The 25,990-nt window shown below is 40.5% G+C and overlaps 1 protein-coding gene across 3 annotated transcripts in view; it reads right to left on the reverse strand.

The window, feature by feature from the left end:
• LOC127846356 (pyruvate dehydrogenase phosphatase regulatory subunit, mitochondrial-like) overlaps positions 1–25,990 on the reverse strand; it is a 46,857-nt gene that overhangs the window by 8,988 nt on the left and 11,879 nt on the right. For 2 of the 3 annotated variants that reach the window (XM_052377540.1, XM_052377539.1), the window contains 12 exons: positions 18,631–18,712; positions 18,056–18,137; positions 13,688–13,769; positions 11,489–11,610; positions 10,571–10,685; positions 9,452–9,613; positions 7,123–7,247; positions 5,815–6,010; positions 4,907–5,062; positions 4,614–4,762; positions 3,676–3,824; positions 624–831 (listed from right to left, as the gene is read on the reverse strand). In XM_052377540.1, the coding sequence (XP_052233500.1) occupies positions 624–831; positions 3,676–3,824; positions 4,614–4,762; positions 4,907–5,062; positions 5,815–6,010; positions 7,123–7,247; positions 9,452–9,613; positions 10,571–10,685; positions 11,489–11,610; positions 13,688–13,769; positions 18,056–18,137; positions 18,631–18,712 (1,628 nt within the window). Of the gene's footprint in view, positions 1–623; positions 832–3,675; positions 3,825–4,613; positions 4,763–4,906; positions 5,063–5,814; positions 6,011–7,122; positions 7,248–9,451; positions 9,614–10,570; positions 10,686–11,488; positions 11,611–13,687; positions 13,770–17,764; positions 17,785–18,055; positions 18,138–18,630; positions 18,713–25,990 lie in introns of those variants that run through there. The other variant, XM_052377542.1, reaches the window with a different exon arrangement.

Here is a 25,990-nt window from a genome sequence, read left to right on the forward strand (position 1 = left end):
GTTCCACACCATTTAAGAATCTGAAAAGTAACAGAAACAAAATGTTGGTGAAAAAGACAAAATTATAAAGAAGAATTTTAAAATGGATATTTTCAAAAAAAGAAAAGATTGTTTAAATTCAGGGTTGAGTCAGCCTGCAAACTCAATCAATATCTATGAACACCACGTTTAGTAAGATGGTCAATCTCTTTTTCAAAATTGAGAAAAACTCAAAGTTGATATTTACTCATAAAAACATCTTTTAAACAAAATTGGGCATAATGGTCAAACTCATCTCAACAATTAATTAAAATCGAGGTCGCTGTGGTGTAATGGATATGGTGTCCGCCTAGCGACCGGGAGGTCACGGGTTCGATCCCCACCGTGGGAGCGTTCTTTAGATCTCCCCCAAAGACACCAAGTACTGGTTCTAGGCCCAGAAAACGGACTCGAGAGCGTTTATATAAGCCTTAGGCTTTCAAGCGATCGAGCTAAAATAAATAGGTTTAAACTAATTAAATAAAACTCACTCAAAGTTGAGTTTGAATATTGACTTGAATATGTTCAATAATACTTAGCACAAAGCTCAATGAACAGGTAAAAGCATTGGCAAAGACAAATCATCTGACAGGTGAACACCCTACCTGGCAGGTCATTGGTTTAAACTTGTGCGTCAGAGTGGAGGTCTCCGTGACGTCACTAAGCAACTGCTGAGCGTGTGGACCAATCAGATTGATGCCTGAGTACATGGAGGTGACATCGCGCACCTGAACGGAGCCATCCTTTGGCAGGTGCTTCTGGAGCCAGAACATGCAGCGGGTCTGCTGCTGTGTGGGTGCGATCAGGAAGAAACTGAAATAAATTATAATTGAGCAGGTTTCTGGGAAAAAAGAGCTTAATGCATGTTCGTTTAGTGTTGTCTAAGTCTGCACTGGCTAATCAGTGACGACACTTTCCACCTAAACTGTAATAAAGCAAGGAAGAGACATCCTTAAATGGAAAATACTGTCTCTGATTAGCCTGCGCAGACTGCACAGGCTAATCTGGGACAAAACTTTACACACATGCATGAAGCCCAGTTTTACCAGATTGAAGCTTAATTATAGCCAGGTTTGCGACATGGAATGTGATTTGTAATGCAATTAAACTGTGTGATGTCAAATCAACAACATATCACAAACAATAACACAACATAAGATTTGCATCAGAGTTCAATATATTTAGAATCGTATACTCTACATCACAAAGTTATAGTAAAATTAATTTCATTAATGGTGTTTAAAAATTTCAAGCCTCCAACACTGAAATATTTTAGGTAGATTGTACACAATTACTTCAAAAGATATGATCATGCACATCACTCAACAAAAACAAAACTAAGTTATACAAAGCAAACAGAAATAAAGGAAAGCCACCAACAATGTCTATAGAGTTAGTATTTGATATTCACTGGTAAAAATCTGTTTAGATTATAAGAAAGCATTTTTTTATTTATGTCATAAATTGTATGCAAGTCAGTCCATCAAATGCAAATGTTGTCGGTACTGAGAAAGGCTGTCAATGTAAATGTTGTCGGTACTGAGAAAGGCTGTCAATGTAAATGTTGTCGGTACTGAGAAAGGCTGTCAATGTAAATGTTGTCGGTACTGAGAAAGGCTGTCAATTTAAGTACTGGTAACACTACTTATGTCTTGAAGGGAGGAATTTAGACCAGGTGTACAGCCAAACAACCATCACTTTGTCGCAATCAGAGAAACAATGTGACAAATAATGTTTGATGCTTAATTTTTTTAGTCTAAATTTCAAATTTACCACTGAGCATTCTTCACAGAGCAGATCTAATAGTTTACTAGTAAGTCAACTGAATATACCCACCAATGTTCAGAAACTGTTCAATGATAATTCTAATATGACTGAAGGTATATTTATCTTAACAAAAATGTGTTTGAAATAAATTTAATATCCCTACTCATTACAAACTAATAACTTCATATTTACGGGATATAAATCTATTAAAATATTTGAAGTTATTGACAACTTATTGGTACAGGGGTATTTCAAAACTTGTTAAGTGATGTACGTGCATTGGGCACTGTTCTTATAGTGTTCAATAACTACCAAACAATCATAAATTTTAATTTAGATTAATCTGATTAAATGCAACATATATATTCAGCTGATTTTCTGAAAATGATGGCAAAAGTGAAAGTAAATCTCAATATACATGTGTTTGTTAATATTAAAATTACTAAATTTATAGCCTTTCTACGGTTATGATGGCAAGTGTTTATCTAAACCCTAGGTGGATAAAAGTAATATTGAACTTGAATTGGCCATAAAACACAGCCAACTCTTTTTCAGAATTCACAAAACACTAACAATACAGCTATCAATAGCAATTAGTAACTGTGGTCACAAAACCACACTACCATGCAGGGTTCATCTCTGGTAAGTGTCATTTACAATACTTGACTAGAGTGTTGCTATAAGAAGTAGAGATTAGTGATAGTCAATTAAAATATATAAAAATAAACTAATGGAATATGAATATGATAGTGCACACAACTTGGAATGTATCACGTATTCAATTGATTGAATGTATTGGAATGAAAAGAAGTGATCAATATCCAATTTTCAAGCATCAAATTGCACATCAAACTGCCGTGTGCTGCAACCAAAATACCTGAATGTGTGTGTTCTGTAACAAAAACATAAAAAACACAACAACATATAAGAAATTACAACATTGAAGAAAGAGTACACTGTCGTAAAGAGTAGTTGCCATAGCAAGTATTCCTCATGTTTTGAAGACAAAGTCGTAATGTAAAAAATATTGGGTGACGAGGATAATACAAAATATCAATTTTATACTAAAATACTAACATTGTTTTTCAAGCAAATGTGATTTTCTGATGTTAAATCAATTTTCAAACAAGTGTTCCGCTGTCGGAGACATATGCCCCCCCCAAACACCTTGACCTTTGACCTAGTGACCTGAAAATTGATAGGGGTCATCTGCCAGTCATGATCAATGTACCTATGAAGTTTCATGATCCTAGGCCTAAGCGTTCATGAGTTATCATCCAGAAACCATTTGGTTGATGGACGGACTGACCAATAGACCGACGTGCAAAACAATATAGCCCCTCTTCTTCGAAGGGGGGCATAATAAAGTTCATAGGCAAGTTTGAATTGTGGTACACGATGGTCTTTGGTGATTGTTCACTATGTAAAAATAAAATGACAACTACCATAATTGGTTTTAATGGAATACTACACAACTTGTTACCACTGAGAGGAACTTCACTTCAAGGCTTAGTTTTATTCCGAGGGCATGTGTTATCCGTAAGGGGCACAATACTACTGCACTACAAGACTTACGTGTAATCCCTACGGGGCACTATACTACTGCACTACAAGACTTACGTGTTACCCCTAAGGGGCACTATACTACTGCAATACAAGACTTACGTGTTATCCGTACGGGGCACTATACTACTGCACTACAATACCTACGTGTTATCCCTACGGGGCACTATACTACTGCACTACAAGACTTACGTGTTACCCCTAAGGGGCACTATACTACTGCACTACAATACTTCCGTGTTATCCTTACGGGGCACTATACTACTGCACTACAAGACTTACGTGTTATCCCTAAGGGGCACTATACTACTGCACTACAAGACTTACGTGTTATCCCTAAGGGGCACTATACTGCAGTCATTCTCATATCCACCATGGCTGTTGAGCATGCCAGTGTGGATCACTGTGCCAATACCATGGTTGATGTCATTGGAGCACATGTACTGCAGGAAATCTAGGGCCTCCGAGCCCTTTGACTGAAATTAGATGGAATTGCTGTTTGGTTATGCATCATTGCAAGGTTGAAGAGTTTTATTTTATGTTTAAGTGAACACAGATTATTTCAATTTCAAGTTTTTTTATTTTAGAGGCATAGCTTACAACACTTATTTTTTATTTTTTTCTAAGGCTAAAATAGAACTGATTCTTCATTTTTAATTGCATTGCAGTCTAGACATGTCACATTCATGTTCAAGTTAAACACATGTGCATGTACTGAATCAAACTGCACAATACTTCTTCTCTCTGGATTACAATATCATAGTCTAATAGCATTCAATTGTTTATTTTAACTGTTTATTTCAACTGGTTCTGTGACATTGATTCCGTTCGTTACTATTTGTAACAATCTTTTCAGAGTATACTCATGACTCACTTATTCAAGCTAATATTTAAGAGTATGCATTTAACATTTTTCAAATCTGAGCTACACTTCCATTGCCTTAAGATGTTGAAATTAAACAATTTGTTCCCATTTTTTCACAAAATAATTGCATGTAGTAGTTTCAAATTGTAAACAAGTAATTCACATTTATTTTTAAAAAAACTAAACAATCACACATTTTAATGTAATAAACCTCACTTGTTATATATTATATATCACATATATTGTTGAAAGTCTATTAGTTGTCAGGCACCGACTATCACATTTTTAATCTGCAATGTTTTTTATTAAAAAATGGTGCTTGTCCAAAATGCCTATCTTTATGTTAAACTATTAATTTTGATTCTTTACACCTAAAGCATCTATCAAGTTATGAACTAACCTTGATTTCAATCTTGGTGAAGGAGGACATGTCCACGATGCAGACGCGCTCCTTGCATGCCTGATATTCAAGCTTCACTGCATTGAACCAGCCCGGCTTGCCAAACGTGCCCTTCAACATGGCGCTCTCATCAAGATATTCATCCACATCTGAGAAATAGAATTAAGACGGGCTATGGATTATGCACAGGCAAATCTTGGACAACACTTTACCCACAGGCATTAAACCCCGTTTCCTCAGATGGAGGCTTAAATAAAAAATTGTTATCATTTACTGCAGCAACAAACACATACCTTCCTCGTGTTTAGGGGTGAACCACATTGCTCTCTCGTAGGCGTTTGTCTCTCCAAAGTTCGCACCATACACCTTCAGTTGAGTGTGGATGGGGGACGTCCGCAGGTTCCGACCACTTGAAAACTGGCTATTAGCGTACTTCAGATCATACAATGCTGCAAGATAAGAGATTTCTTTGAAACTGGAGTTTTAACTCTTTACCACCTACATAGGCATTTTGATGCACATGTTGTTCCCTTGAAAATCAAATTAAATCAAATACCTTTACTTATAGATTGAAAATTTAAAGGCTTCATTTCGAAATCTACGATATTTATGATAAGCAAACAGCATAAAACCTGAACAGACTGCGAGTAACTCCAAGGCTGTTCTGGTTTCATGCTGGTGGCATGTAGCCATTTGCAATTTGCTGCTGAGTGGGCAAGTGTTAAAGGACAAGTCCATTATACTCATGGCAATACAATGTTTACAACTTGCACAAGTCATATGATAAAGTTTATTTTATTTAATTCAACAAATGTAGAGTTGCATGCTTAGAATCAATTTCTCTTTTTGTGTGGAACAAAAAACTATACAGTAAATTAAACGAGACAGCCTGAGGCTATTATGTTTAAAGCACATCTTGCAGGCTTAAAAAACTTAGTCTTTCTTAGCATTACACCAGTACAAGGGTAGACATGCCATTAACAATATCATTAATTGCCCTACTTGAATCGGAGGCAGGGGTTGATTAGAAGAATTATTGCCATGACCAATCTCTACATGTTATGTGGCCGGACTAGGCTTCAAATTCACAATCCCCTTACTAACAGTACATGAACTCAACAAGCCAAGCCTGGAAATCAGTAAAAACTTATAATAATAAAAAAAATATTATTTACACACTACAACTATCAAAGCCACTCACCTATGGTTTCCTTGACGCGGTCCCTGAGGAACTTGCGGTTGCTATGGTGAGGCACGAAGCGCTGTATGTCGCACTGCCAGAGGTTGGTGAACTGCGGCAGGCCGTCCACTATCATCTCCGAGATGAGACGACCCACCCCACCCGCCGCCTGGATGCCGCGGGAATGCATGCCAGCAGCAACATAGTAGTTGTATACCTGAGCAAGACATAGAAGTTGTACACCTGAGAAAGATATAGTAGTTGTACACCTGAGCAAGACATAGTAGTTGTATGCCTGAGCAAATCATAGCAGTAGTCACCTGAGCAAGACATAGTAGTTGTATGCCTGAGCAAATCATAGCAGTCTTCACCTGAGCAAAACATAGTAGTTGTACACCTGAGCAAGACATAGTAGTTGTCACCTGAGCAAATCATAGCAGTTGTCACCTGAGCAAGACACGTAGTTGTCACCTGAGCAAGACAAATAAGTTGTCTCCTGAGCAAGACATAGTAGTTGTACACCTGAGAAAGACATAGCAGTTTCACACCTGAGCAAGACACAGTAGTTGTATACCTGAGCGAGACAAAGCAGCTGTACAACTGAGCAAGATATAACAGTGGACACCTGAGCAAGACAAAGTTGTTGTCACCTGAGGAAGACAAAATAGTTGTACACCTGAGCAAGACATAGTAGTTGTATGCCTGGGCAAGACAAAGTAGTTGTTACCTAAGAAAGACAAAGTAGTTGTCATCTTAGCAAGACATAGTAGTTGTATGCCTGAGCAAGACATAGTAGTTGTTTACCTGAGCAAGACATAAAAGTGTACATGTGAGAAAGACATAGTAGTTGTCACCTGAGCAAGACAAAGTAGTTATATACCTAAGGAAGACATAGTAGTTCTGTACCTAATGAAGACAGAAGTTGTACACCTGAGCAAGACATTTTAGTTATAAACCTATGGAAGACAAAGTAGTTGTCACCTGAGCAAGACATAGTAGTTGCCACCTAAGGAAGACATAGTAATTGTCACCTGAGCAAGACATAGTAGTTATATACCTAAGGAAGACAGTAGTTATATACCTGAGGAAGACATAGTAGTTATATTTCTAATAAAGACATAGAAGTCTTGCAGTCTGTTCAGTTTTTATGCTCTATGGTGCTCATTAGCACCTTAGGGTTGGAAATGAAGAATTTAAAACTTGAATCTAGTAAGAAATGTTTTAAATACAATTTGATTTTCTAAAGGACTACATATGCATCAAATTACCTATCTGAGTAGTGAAGGGCTAAACAGATCCACATAAAGGACCTGCAAATGAGACACAAACCTCTGCTGACTGGCCAAGGATCCAGTTCTGGTCTGGAGTGAAGCTCTCGGGTCCGTTCACAAGTTGTCGAACCTGAGCATCGTTAATCAGGGGCATGCGGTTCAATATGCCGTCTAGCAGGATCTCTAGATTAAGCAAAAGCATTCACCAGTTTAGGGCATTTATTTTAATTCAATTTTTTGGCAAAGACGTACAACATTTGACCAGGACATATTATTGTTTAACGATTACAGTATTTGCTGGACTATTGCCACCAAAACTGTTAAAGGACAACTTAGATACGAAAAGTAGCAGGTCCAACGTCTCAAAACTTTGGCTCAAATCGAGACATTTCGGTACAATGGCAGAGACATTTGACCTGCTGTTATTACAACCTTAAAACAATAATACCCGATAAACAAAAATCACTTACAATTTTCAAAATAAAAGTACAGAATTTCACAAACATGAAGATTTGCCATTTTTTGGAAATAAACATGAAGGTGACATCATAGAGTGAATTGCAGGATATGCCTCTATCTGATTTTCAATCAAGAGTGTGGTATTCCAACTGCATACATCAAAATGTGATGTGCGAGCATAAGGCACTTATAATGACCAATTAAAGGTGAATTTAAATTAAGATTGGAGGCAACATGCCCAATATTTTCTCGGGAAAAAAAGAAAGTAAAGTTATGAGAAAAATCAACTTATTTGCATGAATTTCAATGACTTATTTCTTTAATAACTGCCATACAAAATCATTGATTTGATAGATGATACAAGTGAATCTAAACCACAAGCTGTAACACACACACATACATGACATACAGTAAATAAATTGCTAATGGAGTAAAAACATTTCTTGAAGGGTACATAATGGGTATTGTTGCCATCAGGGGATTAACTGCTAAGTCTACAATGTATTATTGCTTATTTTGCTTGACCCTGACAACATATTGCCATACATGCCAGACGTCCCGATCTCGGCGGGACAGTCCCGCTTTTGGGCCCTTTGTCCCGGCGTCCCGATATGAGACGATTTGTCCCGACATTCGTTAAAAAACGATGTAAGGTCTATAGGTTCCCAATAAAATTCGCTATTCAAGCTCTGTTTCGCTAACACTTACCACCGCTAATCCCTTTATTGCCCCCAATTAATAATACGATTCTACTTCTCGTGTGTACCAGTGTTGTTTATGACACCTTATCAGCGATTTATCGGCTAATAATTGATTTTATCAGGCATTCACACCATGGTGGTCCTCAAGATAGTGGTCGCTTATTGCTATCCATAGTTGTATTATAATGAAATAAATGTTGAAAATGTGTTTGCTTCTGTCTTTGTTTGAAATGGTTTACAAAACAATTGTTTTGTAAAAGTAACTCTACGTCATTAATGAGTCTTTTACATTCACTGTTTAGTTCCAAAATAGCGGGATAATCTGAATGTGCATTATACTGAAATCGCAACAAACAGTCCAATAAGTGATACCCATCCTGTCTAGTGTAATTGGGTGTAATTGTCATAAAAACGAGGTGCTATGCATGACAGTTTAACCCTTCTCCAATTAAGTTGTTGGCAGTTAAAATGAACACAAAGACGGTTTGCTTCCACCAAAAACCTACCTCGGAAATGTGTACGGCCGTGCATTCCGCGCGCATTCCGTGTCAAGCTGATGTAACCGTTCGGTAGATAGTTTACTGTAACCCGTACTTTCAGTGTACTGGATAGCCTCCCTTGCGTTAATGTTTGCCATTGAAAGTAATATAATGAGTATTGTTGTCGTAATGTTCCAGATTTTGTACTCTAAAAAGATGAATATTATCTCCGTTGTTTGCTATTGTCTTATTTAATAAAACTGTTATTGTTATGTTTTAGATTTCATGCTTCATATCAGATGTTTTATGACTTGAATAAAAGTATCAAGAGTTTTTGTTAGTACTATACTGACTACAGTAAAGGTGGAATGATAGATCGTTTTAGGTGTCCTGCTTTTTGGTCAAATGTCCCGACAATTTTTTATGGAATGTCCCGCTTTGGACCTAAAAAATTCTGGCATGTATGCATATTGCATCAAAACAGGATGCCAGGACAGATTCCCGCCATTCTAGGAAATCCCTGCAAGACTGACACGTATGGCATGTATGGATATGAATTTATTAGATGAAAGTAGCAAAACTTTATGTTAATTGGACTGCCATGGAATACAGTTTTGTTCGAGTTTCAATCATCAACATTAAAAAGCAATTTGTATTATGCATTTTTGTTTAATTTGAAAGAAATGCATATAAACATTACTATTAGCTTCACTAAATTACTAAATATAGTATTACATAATACACATACGAAACTGGTCCCAGTCTTCGGGAAGTAGCTGAAACTCAAACTTTGGTGGGATCCCAGAATGGAAAACTGGTTTGCCACCATGGTGTGGAGGCTCAAACCCTCCCGCCATTATTCCCCCATTCCACTCACGAAAATACACATTGCCATCCGGGTCTCGAATAACTGGAATGCACAAAACAGTCACATAGTGGTTACGTAAATAATATCCACTGAAAGAATATTGTTGTTCAAGGAAACAGGATCTAACAGCTCTTTAAAATAAAAGACAGTCAAACACTGAACCCCAATTGCAAAACTGTTTGATACATCATATTTTTGATTGATTTATATGAAACAGTTTCAGGACATTCTGATAAAACTTTTCAAAGAAATGTTGTGACAAAAAAGGTACGATGACAACATGCTACATTCGCATGCCAATGTTTTTCAGCAAAACGTTTAATTGTATTATGCAGCAAGATTTAATAAGACCGCATGGCAGTGATCAAAGTTAGCACATGGCCCCCAGGGCTGCACATGTAAAGTTTGAATCTGGATTTGTTAGATTCCCCAGTTCCAAATAGGCCGGCATATAACATTTTCTAGGGTTATTTAACACGATTAAAATTTTGGCTTGCTTGGTTGAACAGTTAACCCTTTAAGCGCTGGAACCGAATTTTGAAGGCCTTTGCAAACAGTTTGGATCCAGATGAGACGCCACAGAACGTCGCGTCTCATCAGGATCCAAACTGTTTGCTATTCTGATAGTATTCTTTGAAAAAAATCGAAGATATGGCTAATTTTAGAAATTCAGCAGACGACATTTTAGCAGATGACAAATTTCCCAGCATGCAAAGGGTTAATTTAAATGGCAATGAGCCTTGTTCTTGGAAAACTGGACATAATGCATGTGTGAAAAGTGTTGTCCCAGATTAGCATGTACAGTCCGCACTGGCTAATCTGGGCCAACACTTTTTGCCTAAACTGTATTTTTGTTCAGAAAGACTTCCTTTAAACAAAGAATTCCTGCAGACTGCAAGGCTAATCTGGGACGACACTTTATGAACATGGATTTAGCCCAGTTTTCCCAGAACAAGGCTTACAATAATTGCATGCTGCCAATTTTTGTTGGAAACTTACCTGGCATGTTTCTGTCCATGTCTGGAATAGGCTTGGTGACGATGTAGAAGTGTTCACATGAGTGCACTGGAACTCGCACCTTGGGTGAGGACTTCAGGCCTAGTTCTCTTGACCACTGCGTAATGACAACATAGAAAGCTCTCTAAATATGCAGAGAATCTTAACCTTTTCCCAATTGAAATACATATTTTGATGCATTTGTAGTCCTTCAGAAAGTTACATTTAATTCAAGACCTTTCTTACTAGATCAAAGTTTTAAAGGCTTCATTTCCAACCATTAGATACTGATGAGAAGCAAACAGCATAAAACCGGGACAGACTGCGAGTTACTCGCAGGCTGATTTGGTTTTATGCTGTTTGCACATAGCCATTTTCACGTTGCTTCTAAATGGAAAAGGGTAAAGATCTAATGACCAGAAATATGCAATTTTGAAAACAGAAAAGCAATGTTTGTGACACTAGACTGTACTTTTATTTAGTTTTTCTTTTATTCATTCAGTGCAATAAAATCTATATGGAAAAAAACACTGCTGAACAATGAGATATGTAAACATTTTGAACTTTAACAGTTGACACATAAAAGACAAGAATAGAATTGTCAGAAGTAAGACATACTTATTTTTTCAAGCTTTTGTGGGAGCCTAGGTCTAGACATGGGTAGCAGTGTTGAAATTAGGCCTATTTACAATTTAAAATTAATGTAATCAAATGGTAGACAATTCTTACTTATGAAATAAAACATTCAAAATGTAAACAGATTAAAGCGTTACTAAGGATGCTTCAAGAGACACTTTGGCCAAACTGATAAGCAACAATGCCTTATTTGTGCCTGTAGGTAATTGTCTGTTGGTTTTCTTGGTCTAAATCAACTAAGGAAAAGCACTACACCGTCACAGAGGTAGGGTACTTCATCATTACCTGACCAGCACAGTTGACAAAGTATTCACAGTTAATAGTGCCCAGATTGGTCTCCACCCCAGACACCGTATCATCCTTCGTGAGAACACTATTCACTTGTACACCCTCAAATATTTTACCACCTGGATGAGAAATCAATTTTACAAATTACTTAAACATAATAACAATGTTTTAAATAAAATTCAGATTCTTGAGTTTTTCTAGTGAAAAGTTATCCTATACTGTGACAGCGCTATCATTAGTGAGGTTTAAATTTCATGAGATTTAAATTGCGAACTTTAATTCATGCAATTTTAATACCAAATTGTCAGTTCTTAAAGTAACATTATGCAATAGCAAAATTTAATATCTATTCCTTCTCAGCCCTTCAAAGTTTTTTTCTTCAGTTAAAAACGCATATGCTTCGTGGTTAAATATGTCATTGTAATTGGAAAAGACATTGTACTATTAGTAGAAGTATTCAGATACTGTTCACATTTCCACTTCATTTTGTTTTTTATTCAAAGGATTCAAACTTAAGCTTCATTTCAATTTTTTTTTGTATAAAACTTCAATAAGACATAAACAAGAGCTGTCTCCATCGGAAGACATAAGTCCCCGAAAAACGGTTTTTTGAAACCTAAAAACAGATTTCGAAACCTAAACGTGGACCCTTAGTTCAAGATCAAAGGGGTAAAAATTTGTGCATATGGAAAGGCCTTGTCAATATACACATGAATACCAAATATGAAGGTTACATCTGAAGCGACATAGAAGTTATGAGCATTTTTCGAGACGAAACACAATTTTTTGATGATTCAAGCGCCGTAACTCAGAAGTGCCTGAGTAAATTTGGCTGATTATCAAACTTAACCTAGATTATATTGCCTTACACATTTTTTTGATGTTTGGTGAAGATTCGATGACAATTGCTTCAGTTATTGAGCGGAAACGAGAAAAAACTCAATTTTTCAATGATTCAAGGGCCGTAACTCAGGAATGTCTAGGTCAATTTGGCTGATTATCGAACCTGACCTTGATCTTATGACCTTACACATTTTCATGAAGTGTGGCGAAGATTCTATGACATTTGTTCAAGTTATTGAGCAGAAACGAGAAAAAAAACGCAATTTTTCAATGATTCAAGGGCCGTAACTCAGAAGTGTCTATGTCAATTTGGCCAATTATCAAACTTGACCTAGATGTTATTGCCTTACACATTTTCATGAAGTTTGGTGAAGATCCTATGATATTTGCTCGAGTTATTGGGCAGAAACAAGAAAAAAAAAATTATGATGATTCAAGGGCCGAAACTCAGGAGTGTCTGGGTCAACTCGGCCCATTATCGAACTTGACCTTGATGTAATTGCCTTACACATTTTCATGAAGTTTGGAGAAGATCTGATGACAATGGCTTGAGTTATTGAGCGGAAACGAGAAAAAACAATTTTACGAAAATTCAAGGGCCGTAACTCAAGAGTGTCTGGGTCAATTTGGCTAATTATCGAACTTGACCTAGATGCTATTACCTTACACCTTTTCATGAAGTTTGGTGAAGATCTGATGACAATTGCTTGAGTTATTGAACGGAAACGAGAAAAAAAACAATTTTATGATTATTCAAGGGCTGTAACTCAAGTGTCTGGGTCAATTTGGCTGATTATCAAACTTGACCTAGATGTTATTGCCTTACACGTTTTCATGAAGTTTGGTGAAGATCTGATGACAATTGCTTAAGTTATTGAGCGGAAACTAATCCGGACGGAAATACTCACTAACTGACTAACTAACTGACTAACTAACGGACGGTGCGATTTTAATATGCCCCCAGGTTTAATATGAACCCATGTTCTGGGGGCATACAAATATAAAGTCCACCCTTAATTTTTTTGAACATTGAAAAAAGGAACATTTTAAGAACTATAAAGTCCTGTACAATCTGACTTATGGATAAATTGGTAAATATTCGCTGTGGTCATAAATGGAGGAATGGCAGAAGTGCAGAAAAATTGATTCCTGCAAAATTAGTGGTTGCACAGTTACTGTAGCTATTTTAGAACTAGAATTTGGAAATTCAACAAAACAGATGATGTTATCTATATGATATAAGCTTTGCTTTCACAGGTACATGTACATAAAATACTGGTTCTACTTGATCAGATGGGCCTATGGCTTTGTGACAGGTTTAAACTAGCAGGCATATGATTTTCAATAGCATACCCATTTGCTTGATTTTCTTCGCAAAGGTTGAGACCACATCAGGGGCAGTAACAACACCATCATTCGGCATCCACAGGGCTCCCTGCATTTTCAAAGTACAAACATGTAAATTACACAGAAGTTGTGTGACTGTTTCATAAACATATTAATCCTTTACTAATTGCATTTCAAACTCCGCCAAGGACTGTCCCAAGCCTGTGCTGAAAAAGGAGGAGGGTTGGGCGTGGGGCTAGCAACCCCATCCCGTGAAAAAAATGCTTGCAACGGAAACGACAACAAGGGAACAAACGACAAACGGCGCCGGGAGCGAAGCAGACCAGGCAACTGGACTTATGAAGGATGGGGATCAAAGCTGCAAGGATGTCCCCACCCCGATAGCAGAACTCTTGACGCCAAAGCAATGGATCAGAGTTTGATGTTGGAACGTGTGAACACTCTACCAGACTGGAAAGCTATCGCAAGTGGTGAGTGAGCTGAACCGATACAACCTGACCCTTATGGGAGTAACAGAAGCAAGATGGACTGGCTCTGGCAAACAGAAGATGAGTTCCGGAGAAGTCATCATCTGATCAGGAAGAACTGACAACGACCACCAGGAAGGAGTTGCCGTCATCATCAGCAAGAGCAAGGTCAACACCGTGCGACAGTGGAAACCTGTGAACGAGCGCCTGCTGTACGTCAGGATGAACTCCAAGTATGCCAAGGTATCTGTTGTTGTTGGCTATGCACCAATAGACAACGCGGAAGAAGAGGACAAGGATGCATTCTACGACGCCCTTCAAAGTGTTTTAGAGGACATCCCCTAACACAACGTGCTGATGTGTTGCTCGGCGACTTCAACGCTAAGGTTGGCTGCAACAACAAAGAAAGAGAGAGGACCATGGGACGACATGGAGTGGTTGTGATCACCGACAACGGGGAGAGACTAGTCAACTTCTGCCAACAGAATGACTTGGTCATAGGAGGGACCCTGTTTGCGCACAAGGAGATTCACAAACTACCATGGACATCACCAGACGGCAGGACCCAGAACCAGATCGACCACATCATCATCAATGGTCGGTGGAGGCACTCTCTGCAGGACGTGCGTGTGATGCGACATGCAGACATCGGCAGCGACCATAGTCTTCTGGTGGCTAAGGTGACTTTGAAGCTCAGGAAAGCAAAGACAGGAGACATCAAGAACCAACGCTACGATGTGGTCAAGTTGAAAGACACAAAAGTAAAAGAAGAGTTCAGGCTAACCCTCAGGAATAGATTTAGTATTTTGGAAGATGAGGCAGCACTGACCATCGAGGGCTTCAACAGAGTAATGAAAGAGACATGAGAGGAAGTTCTAGGCTTCAGAAAGAGCAAGAAGACAGAATGGATCTCAGAAGAAACGTGGTCTCATATAGAAGAAAGAAGACAAATAAAAAAGAAACTGTTGGACACCAAATCCCTAAGACTTAAGGAAGGAATTTCAAAGGAATATAGTAAGAAAGACAAGGTGGTGAAGACATCAGCCAGAAGAGACAAGAGGAGGTACATAGAGAGGCTGGCAGAGGAGGCGGAGACAGCAGCCGAGCACAATGACATGAAGACAGTGTACCAGAACACTAGGAAGCTGAAGGGCGACTACGGCCAGCAACATGACCTTCCCGTGAGAGCTGTAGACGGAACTCATGTCACCGTGGAAGAGGAGAAGCTGAAGAGATGGAAGCAACACTTCGAGTCCATCTTAAACCGCCCAGATCCACCAACCCTAGCCGACATTCCTGAAGCTGAAGAGGACCTTGACATCAACCTCGGCAACATCACTGTAACGGAAGTCAATGAAGCCATCCATAAGCTGAAGAATGGGAAGGCGCCTGGCGATGATGGAGTGTGCCCTGAGATGCTGAAAGCAGAAGACACAGTGACGCCGCAGCTTCTTTGCCAGATTCTTTAAAAGATTTGGGAAAGTGAAGAAGCGCCAAGCGACTGGAAGACCGGCACCATCGTCAAACTGCCCAAGAAAGGAGACCTGGGGAACTGTAACAACTGGCAAGGCATCACTTTACTATCTCACACCAGCCGCATCATCCTCCAACACATCACAACAGCATTGGACGGTATCCTTCGCCAGGAACAGGCAGGCTTCAGGAAAGGCAAGTCCTGCATCGACCACATCTTCGTCCTGAGGCAGATCCTTGAGCAGTCCCATGAATGGAATGGATCCCTCTACTTGGTTTTTGTGGACTTCGAGAAGGCCTTCGACAGCCTACACCGACACTCCCTCTGGAAGATTCTGCAACATTATGGCATACGTCAGAAACTTGTCAACGTCATCAGGTCCCTGTACCAAAACTTTGAGTGCAGAGTCATCCACAACAACCAGCTTACTGAACCATTCAAGGTGGAAACTGGAGTGAAGCAAGGATGTTTCCTCTCGCCGCTCCTCTTTTCAATGGCAATTGACTGGATCATGCACCTGACCACAGAGGGAAGGAGGCAAGGAATACAGTGGACGCTGACCTCGCTGCTAGATGACCTGGACTACGCCGACGATATCGGGCTACTTGCTAGCAGGAACCAAGACATCCTGCAGAAGACACAACAGTTGGCACTGTCAGCAAGCACCATAGGTCTCAGGGTCAACATTGGAAAGACTCAGGTCATGAGGAAGAACACCAGACTGGGCGACCCAATCACCATCAATGGCCAGCCTCTGCAAGATGTGGACCAGTTCATTTACCTGGGCAGCAAGGTCACCACAGATGGAGACTGTGCAAGGGAGATCAACACGAGGATCAGCAAAGCCAACCAAGCCTTCGCAATGCTGAAGCCCATCTGGAGGACCACAAGTCTTAACATGCACACCAAGCTCCACGTCTTCAAGAGCAACGTGCGGAGCATCCTTCTATATGAATCTGAGTGCTGGAAGACCACTGCTACCATCGAGCGCAAACCGGAAGTCTTCTAGAATAAGTGCCTGCGCTGGATCATGAAAGTCTTCTTGCCAAACATGATCACGAACATGGAACTGCGTGAAAGAGCTGGCGCAAACAGCATTGCTGAGACCATCGCTTTGAGGAGATGGAGATGGCTAGGCCACGTCTGCAGAATGCCACCTGACTTGCTACCCAGGGTGGCACTGAAATGGACTCCACAGGGGAAAAGAAACCGTGGACGACCAAAAGAGACGTGGCGCCGAACTGTGGAGCGAGAGCTCAAGAACAGAGGCCTCACTCTGCAGACAGCACCCGCAACAGCAGCTGACAGATCAAAGTGGCGCTCCCTTGCCGTCGCCTCAAGCACCAGACGGCGCAGAGAGGATTGATGATGTTGATGAATTGCATTTCAGCTATTTATTGAAAAACTATTATTACCTTAACTCTGATAGACATTTCCTTGACTTAAAATAGAAATATTTGAAGTTAACTAGATATGTGTCACGGACACTGATGCCCCCATAAAACATGGTTAGACACAGACATATCTTCTACTGTAAAGAAAAAAGACTAAGGGCCATCACTCTGCCACAGCTGGGCACAGCCACAATTGTTTCTTTTATGATCATCTACATGTACACATTTAGGTTATTCAGATAAGAAAGTTTAAGCAAAATCCACCATACAGTTACAGCATAGTAGAAAACACAAAATGTTGGAAAAACAGACATAGCACCATAATTCTGCCAAAACTGCCTTTCTTTACACCCATCTACACATGGACACCATTAAACATGGAAATCATTCAAATTTGACATCATTCAACTGTTTGATGCGTACAAAGATCCTCTCAAAATATAAGAAAAGCTGAAAGCAACATTTTGGAACTGAATATAGTCGGAAAACAGACAAAGGGCCAGACTAACTAATGAACAGTTGCATTCAACTCTGTGATCATAATGACATATTAAGTGCTTTAAGGATAATATCTGAATGAATGCATACCTATGCATACCTTAGGATAGTGTATTTCATATATGGACATATTCAAGTACTTTAAGGATATTATCTAGAGGTCTGCGTACCTTAAGGTCAGTGTATTTCATATATGGACACTTTTCCTATCTGAAGGTCAGTGTATTTCACATATGAACACATCTCCAACCTGAAGGTCAGTGTATTTCATATATGGACATATCCAAGTACTTTAAGGATATTATCTAGAGGTCTGCATACCTTAAGGTCAGTGTATTTCATATATGGACACTTTTCCTATCTTAGGGTCAGTGTATTTCACATATGGACACTTCTCCTAACTGAAGGTCACTGTATTTCACATATGGACACTTCTCCTACCTGAAGGGCAGTGTATTATAATACAGACAAGTACCTGAAGGTCAGAGTATTTCACATATGGACACTTCTCTTACCTGAAGGGCAGTGTATTGACACGTACCTGAAGGTCAGTGTATTTCACATATGGACACTTTTCCTTCACTTCCTTAGGCAGCAAAAGGTCAGCCTCCTCTCCAACATATCTGGTAGAAAACAAGTAATGGGTGTTATGAGATATCAGCCACATTCTGGGAAATCTGGGCTTAATGCATGCGAGTGCAATCCCAGATTAGCCAGCGCAGTTTGCACAGGCTTATCAGGAATAATACTTTCCGTTTTTATGGGGGGGTTTTCCATAGAAGTCTCTTCTTAACAAAAATCCAGTTCATGCGGAAAGTTATGTCCCTGATTAGATTAAGATTCCCTGACACTTTAAGCACATACATTAAGCCAAGTTTTCCCAGAACCATGCTCATATAATAAACTGATTATGCAGCAGTCTTTGCCAACTCAAACAAATCTGCTAATGTGGAATTCAAAAAAATTGTTATGTAAATTGTACATGGAAAGGATCTCTTAGTAAATGTACTGCCAACCAACCTAAAAGCCAACCCATGCCTGGTGCCCAAGGTCTCATTATGACTTATTATCCCCATGTGTATATACATGTAGTATATGAACACCAATCTGCCTTACTTGAGCATGGCCAGTTTCCTTTTGAGGGCCAGCATTCTGTCCTTGGTTTGTGCCACTTCCAGGCTGCCCACTTTCTTCCAGCCTGCGCAACAACAAATATAACATCTGCACTACAAAATATCTAACATCCGCACTGGTGAAAATGCTTTTATGTAGAACATATTATATAATACTGTTCTTAACACAGCATAATACATTAGTGCTTAAACACAAATTTTTATAGTAAAATTCATTTTAATTAGTAAATACTTACCTGCTATCTAGATAGCTACTTACTCCGAAGGATCGTATTTTATCCGGAAGCTTTCTGTCCGAATCCCACACTTGTCAGTGTCATCAAAGAGATAGATTAGAAAATCCGCTATGCGTCTAGCAGAGGGATTGAGGGGATCAATTTTCCCTCGAACACACCAATTAGAGAAGAGTTTCCAGCGAGCATCATAGACTGCTCTGGTGGACTTTCTCCTTGCAGAGGCAACAAGAGTTGAAGCCCTGACAGAAAATTGTTTCGTCTGCAGGGATTGCTTGATAACGGCCAGACCTGTAAGTGGAACATGTATGGATCCACGTGAAGTCTGCCTCTCTGAGATAGGAGATCTGACCTGTGCGGGAGTTCCCTGGGAAAATCGCACAGGAGACTGAGAAGGTCGTTGAACCAGGATCTCCTGGGCCACCAAGGGGCAATCAGGAGGATCTGGCAAGAGCTCACACTGATTTTCCCTAAGATTTGGGGAATTAGAATGGGTGGGGGATAAGCGTAAGTGTCCAGTTGATCCCAATCGAACGAAAGCGCGTCTACCGCCCACGCTGCTGGTTCGTACACTGGGCTCACATACAGAGGAAGTCTGTGGTTGTCTCTGGTCGCAAACAGGTCGACCAGTGGATAACCGAATGTGAGGAAAATCTGATTGGCCACTTCCTGATGAAGTGTCTACTCAGATGGAAGTAACTGGTGTTTGTGAGACAAACCGTCCGCCAGGGCGTTGAGACGACCTGGTATGTGTTTGGACAAGAGACGTTGAGGCTCTTGCAAAGAACAAGTAAGTTCCTTGTTTCCAGATACAGGGAGTGAGAGTGTGTACCTCCCTGTTTCTGGATGTAAGTCACGACTGATGTGTTGTCTGTCGATACCATCACACAGGAGTCCCGAAGATGTGATTGGAATTGAGAAACAGCTAGAAAGACTGCTCGCATTTCGAGATTGTTTATGTGCAGGTGAGACTCCTGAGGAGATCACAATCCTAATAATGTCAGGCTGCAGGGTTCCAGGTGAGCGCCCCAACCTTCCATGCTCGCATCCGTTATGAGATGTAAAGAAGGTGGCGGGGGAAGAAGCGGTACTCCTGCCAATAGGGTCTCCTCGTCTAGCCACCATTGAAGGTGGGGGACTAAGGACAGAAGAATGGGAATCTGTGTTACCAGATTGTCTGGAGACCATTTCCAACAAGCTGAGAGATAGTGCTGAAGAGGACGTAGGAAGAGACGTCCCAACTGCAATAAGTCTGCTACAGAGCTCAGAATAAGGTTGAGCAAGAGGAAATCTTGAGCTGTGATATGAGATTGGGACAGCACCCATTTGACCTTCAAAAGGAGGTCTGATACACGTTGCCCCGAGACCCTGACCCGATTGATGTGGTTCAGAAAATTCATTCCCACGAATATGAAATCCTGAGAGGGAATGAGGTCTGACTTGGCTGCATTGAGAAGGAGTCCTAAAGAGAGGAGCTCCTTCCAAGAGAACTCTAGGTGGTTGCAGAAGCAGTCGACAATTGAGCTGGTGTAAGAGCCAATCGTCGAAATACTGAAGCAGTTGAATCCCGTATATTCAGAGGTGTGCGCCCACTGCGGCCATGAGTTTGGTGAAAACTCAAGGAGCTGTGGCCAATCCAAAGGGCAAACTGGTAGACCTGGCCTCTTTTTTTTAAAGGAGAAGCGCAGGTACTTCCGGTAGTTGGGATGGATAGGAACATCAGCGCTTCCGTTAGTGGACGTCCGGGCGTAAATTACGCCCGAAAACGGCAGTCGTACGTCCATTATGCAAATGGTGGAAGTCCCTTGGACGTCCGATAATCCACATGTACGCTGTTTGTGAATACACAACACGCACAATGTCAACAGTAAATCGGGTTATTTAGACGGTTAACTCCGCCCAAAGACCTATAGGTCTTTGCTCCGCCTAAGAGCTACAGTTTTCAATGAATTTCTCAGCGAGTGGTCAATATTGATTTTTCCAGCTGTCAATCACATGCTTCTTGGTAAGCGTATCAGCCAATCAGCGCTTAGGCAGCAGAATACATGCTGACCCCACGTGAAGCTGTATACAATAATATTAGCGACCTCTGCGCTACGAAGTTTTTATTTAGCAATCAAATTTAATTAAGTCAACGCTTTCCTCTAGGAAGGATGGCGTGACGTTGTACATGAAGTCTAATTTTTGCATGATTTTCATGTGTGCACGAAAAACACGGGAAGTGTTTATTTGTTTCTAGAATGTTCTTAACTTTCCGTGAATAATAAAATCTGGAAATGATTTCGGATTACACGTTTGATTTATAAGCATTTGAATAAACTTAAATTGAATAGCGTTAATTGTATACCGATTGTCATAACGCATAATGCAACAAGTAGTTAAATAACGTGTTTTGAAATTGCCAAACTAAGCATATTGGTCTACATGCATGAATGACCTGACAAGTTATATTGCGATTCGGAATTAAGTGTACTCGGTATAATTAAAAGAAAGACGCTTTTTTACACTCCAAAATTCGCTTTCACTTACGCAAACTTTTCTGAAAGGAGGTACATGAAACATTTTAGTTAAGTCGTTGATTTGTTGTAATCACTAAATATGAACGTGCTCTATGCTCTCAAATCACGTCCTTTGGGAGGTCCACCTTTGCCGGAAGAAGGATTAAATGACTTCTTGTCCAGATTGGGTTTGCCCTTACTCCAATTTTGTGTGGGCTGACGTGGAGCAGAAGGACGCTTTGTAGGGAAACTGTCCCTTTTAGCGTTCTTGGCTGGTGGGGCTCCTGGGGGCTTAGAAGCAGGGCGCTGGCCAGAGTTGCTCCTAGCTAAGGAGGCATGTATCTGATCTTCAGGATCAGGAGTAAGTGCCGCCTGTATCCTCCCTCCGAAAAGAGAATCTGCTGTTAAAGGAGCAGTTCGAAGGGAGTTAACGCCTGTTTCCAAAAGGAAATTATTGGGCAAGGAAGAGAGGAAGAGGTCTCTCTGAAGCCTTAACATCTCAGACATTGACGACGCAGCATTGTGTGATAAACACTGCGTAGTACGTGAAAGGTGTATCAACAAGGCACGCAGCTCCTCTGGGATTGAATCAGAGAGCTCCCAAACCATGTCTAAGGCTGTGGCTGCCATAAGATCTAGCTGGTTAGCCAGACCTATGGAACGGCGTTCTCTCAACTCCCAATTTTCCAACAGGGAAAGAGGGACTGCTGTATGGGTAGATGATGAAGGCATTGTAAGGGACAGCTTACTAATGTCAGCATCAGGAACCGGAAGTTTGAAAAGGTCCAAACCGGTAGAAGGGTCAGGTACCGGGGCCTTATAACTTTTCCCGCCGTCCATCTGTTTAGGCTCCGTCAGCTCCTTAGGGGCTTTCCATGGAGATGGCGAAGGTTTATTGGCTGGTTCAAGTGACTGGAATACAGCCATTGTGGAAGAGCCAATAGGAAGGCGGCGATCCACTCGAGAAGTCGCCTTACTTATCCTGCCGGGCTCCCGTCTGCGGGCTACCTGTTCTCTAACGGTAACAGCAGATCCTGTAGGAGACAAGGAAGGGCAGGGGCAGAAGTCCTCATCTAAGGTATGGAACATTAGTTCGTAAACCTGATTGATAGAGGCCAAATAATAAGGTTCGGCCTCATTAGACTCCGAACCCGCCTCAATCGAACCGTCTGTGAGAGCATTGGATTGATTGAACCCGGTGGATACAGAAGTAGGAATACTAGATTCATCCGCTTCTATCATGAGAGGATCGTTTTTTGGCACCATCAAAGATAGCTGGTGAGTTAGGTCGATCAGTGATCAAGTCAACAGTCTCACTTTGAATACCAGCAGTTGCTGGTAAAGGATCAGTCGGGGACTGTTGGATAAACACAAAGTATTGGGATTTGATGGTGTAGCGGCAGCCCGGGGTATACTTCTATGCAATGTGGAAGAGACCCATGGGGCTGAAAACGCAGCCGAAGTGGTTAGGTTAACCCCTGTACCTGGAGCCTGATATGTATACGAACTAGTGTTTGAATACAAATTATGCCCAGTGGTTGTAGGAACTGTGTGTTGAGGCCAAAATAGAGGCCGACACACGTGGAAGGGTGTCACTAGATTCCTCAGAGAAGGATCGCCTAGGGGACCGAGGGCGCCTATTAGAGGAAGATCTATGTCCCTTATCCCTGCGATGCCGAGACACTGTTTGGTGACGCTGGGAATGATGTTTCCTGATGGAACTTCTTCCAGAGCGCTGGCATGATTGCTCTTTACGAGGAAATCTACGCCGAGAAACACTCGGTGAGCGTGAACGATGTCCACTCGGATAATGATGAGGGCTAGTCGAACTAGACGATGAGTCATACGACGACGAGCCTGATGTGGAGGAGTAGCCGGAAACATCAGACACTACGCGTTTACGTCTGTGACTCACAGTAGAAACGCGACTGCGTCTACCTTTGTGGAGTACTGACAAGGTAGTGTCAACATCTACGGTGACCGGAACGGTCTGTGGCACCCGGTGACCAGACCGGTCATAACATGACCGGTGACCGGACCGGTCAGTGACCGGTGACCAGACTGGTCAATAACCGGTGACTAGACCGGTCATAGCATGACCGATGACCGGACCGGTCAATGACCGATGACCGGTTTACCGGACCGGTCATAGCATGACCGGTGACTGAACCGGTCAGTGACCGGTGACCGGACCGGTCAATGTTGACCAGTGACCGGTGACGTCACCGGACCGGTCAACTGGTCGTTCCCGATGAACGGACCGGTCAAATTTTGACCAGTTTCGTCACCGGGCAAGGACTGATGCATGGCATCTCCTGATGCCATGTGGTCGAGGTCGTGTGGGGAAAAGTCCCGGCTAGCCGAACTTTCCTGACTTTGACCTGAGCCACGTATGTTGCGTTTCCGGCTCTTGATTTGTCATCGCTTGGTGGCCCAGGTTTCTTATGACCAATTCACACAGAAAGGGCAGCAGTTGTCCTGGTTGCACCCGGCACACGAAAGGCAGCTGTCATGGTTATCCCAAGCTGCTCTAATGTGGCCACACGAACCACGTGTTTGAGGCATTTGCCTTAAACAAACAAACAAAATAACAAAACAATACAGAAATAATCGGATAATAACGGAGAATATTTTAAAACCCAATTCAAAACTTTTCTAGTTCTGTAAAACAGAAAAATCCAGCGAAACAGAGCAACAATTAAGTAAACAACAAAAATGTCAGCCTAGATATGGCCATCCGGAATAAGAGTGATGGATTCTGGGTAATATCCCTTTTTTGGTTGCACTGCACTATGTGACCGTTCCGACCTACATAGGGTACTAACAAGTGTGGGATTCGGACAGTAAGCTTCCGGATAAAATAGGATCCTTCGGAGTAAGTAGCTATCTAGATTGCAGGTAACGTATTAAAATGAATGATTAAAACATTAATCAAATGTGACAAAAACACCTTAACATTTTAACATCTAGAATATATAAAGATAAACTAATGTGGAGATAAGGTTTTGTTATTATTTGACCAGGTGACCTTGTATCAGATTCAAGATATACATTCAGACAAAGTTTCATCCAAATTGAGTCAAAATTGTGGCATAAACTGTGGTAACCAGCAAAAAGTTGACAGTGAATGTTGCCAGATGCAAGATATAAAATGATCATGATAAAGCTCAACTTATGCACTTTATACAGGAGAGCTAAAAACTGACTACTGTGAAACCATTTATTTTCGCCAGCACGAAATTTCGTCATTTTTATTATAATGACGTTTTCGTAAGCACTTAAATTTGCCAATTCCTGACTTTGAAAAAAAAAAATGCTTCAGTTAATATCCGATTTGTTTGTAAAACATGCCTGATATATATCACGGTTGCGATAAATCGTAGTGGAGAAAGAGGGAGGACACTTGAGAGTCACTTGCAGGAGGTGGGGCCTGTTTGTCACATGTCAATATACTAGTCTTTTGTTATCAGGTGATCAGTAATTGATCCCCATTAGTGTATCATTATTATGATTAGCCGATTAGTGGGACCTAATAACCGTTAACGAGTGTTTGAAACAGTGAAGCCAATTGCCAATCGGTCTAATTCATTTATTATCATGGCCAAACTAATAACAATCTTACCTTTATCTGCGCAAATTAGAGAAGGTGCGAAGATTATTGGTTAAAATCAGTGTTAGCAAACTATTTGGTCAGTTGTCAATAAATTTTCAAGAGTTTTGCGTCGTTCGAGGATTTCCTGAAAATCGCGCAAAAAATAAAAATGATTTTCTGTAAAAAATTACCCTACGTTTGGAAGGAACTAATCGTCATGATAGCTAATTTCTTATTACGTTTTCAATTGCTACAAGTAACAATGATTTGAAACATGTATCGTAAAACTTGTCAAAGATGTCAATGATTAAAAAGATTGATAGCCCATAAACGAAGCACAAGCTATTTTTACATCTGTATTGTAGTTAAACGCAAACAACCAAACACAAATCAATATGTTCTGTATTAATTTGTAATCAATGCGGAGAATGTATTTAAGTCAGGTGTTGATCACACATCATCATCTTTTAATTTCATTTATTGCCTTCCGGATCCGCTGCGCGGAGGCTGTATAATCTGCAAAAACACTGCAAAACTCAATACACATAATGGGTAATTAAGTTGTTAACAATTAGCCCTAATCATTACTATTCTACCTAAACGAAGTCAACTCAGTCGATACAGCTGTACTGCATTCGCGTTTTAGAGCAATGTCATGTTTTAGTTAAGTACACTGTGTAATCTACACCCTTTTGTGTCATAACCGAATTTATCTATGATTACGAAACAGACGAAGTATGTATGCATGGATTACGTTGGATTTTAGTGCCTCATGCCTTGGTAATTGAGTCTTAATTTGTTCAAATATGTGACAAAATTTTTCGTCAGGATCTTGAATTCGTCAATCGGTCGACTGACGAAATACACGAAAATTAATGCCTGATGATTAATAATGGTTTCACAGTATTTTTAAAAGACATGTTAAATATAAATGGTAGTTAATTATACAACCCCATGTGCAAACATCTTAAATTAACATTTATTACAGCAAGCAGAACTCTTTCAAAATAGCTGAGCTTA

The sequence above is a fragment of the Dreissena polymorpha genome, chromosome 9, assembly GCF_020536995.1.
Source record: "Dreissena polymorpha isolate Duluth1 chromosome 9, UMN_Dpol_1.0, whole genome shotgun sequence".
Lineage (NCBI taxonomy): Eukaryota > Metazoa > Mollusca > Bivalvia > Myida > Dreissenidae > Dreissena > Dreissena polymorpha.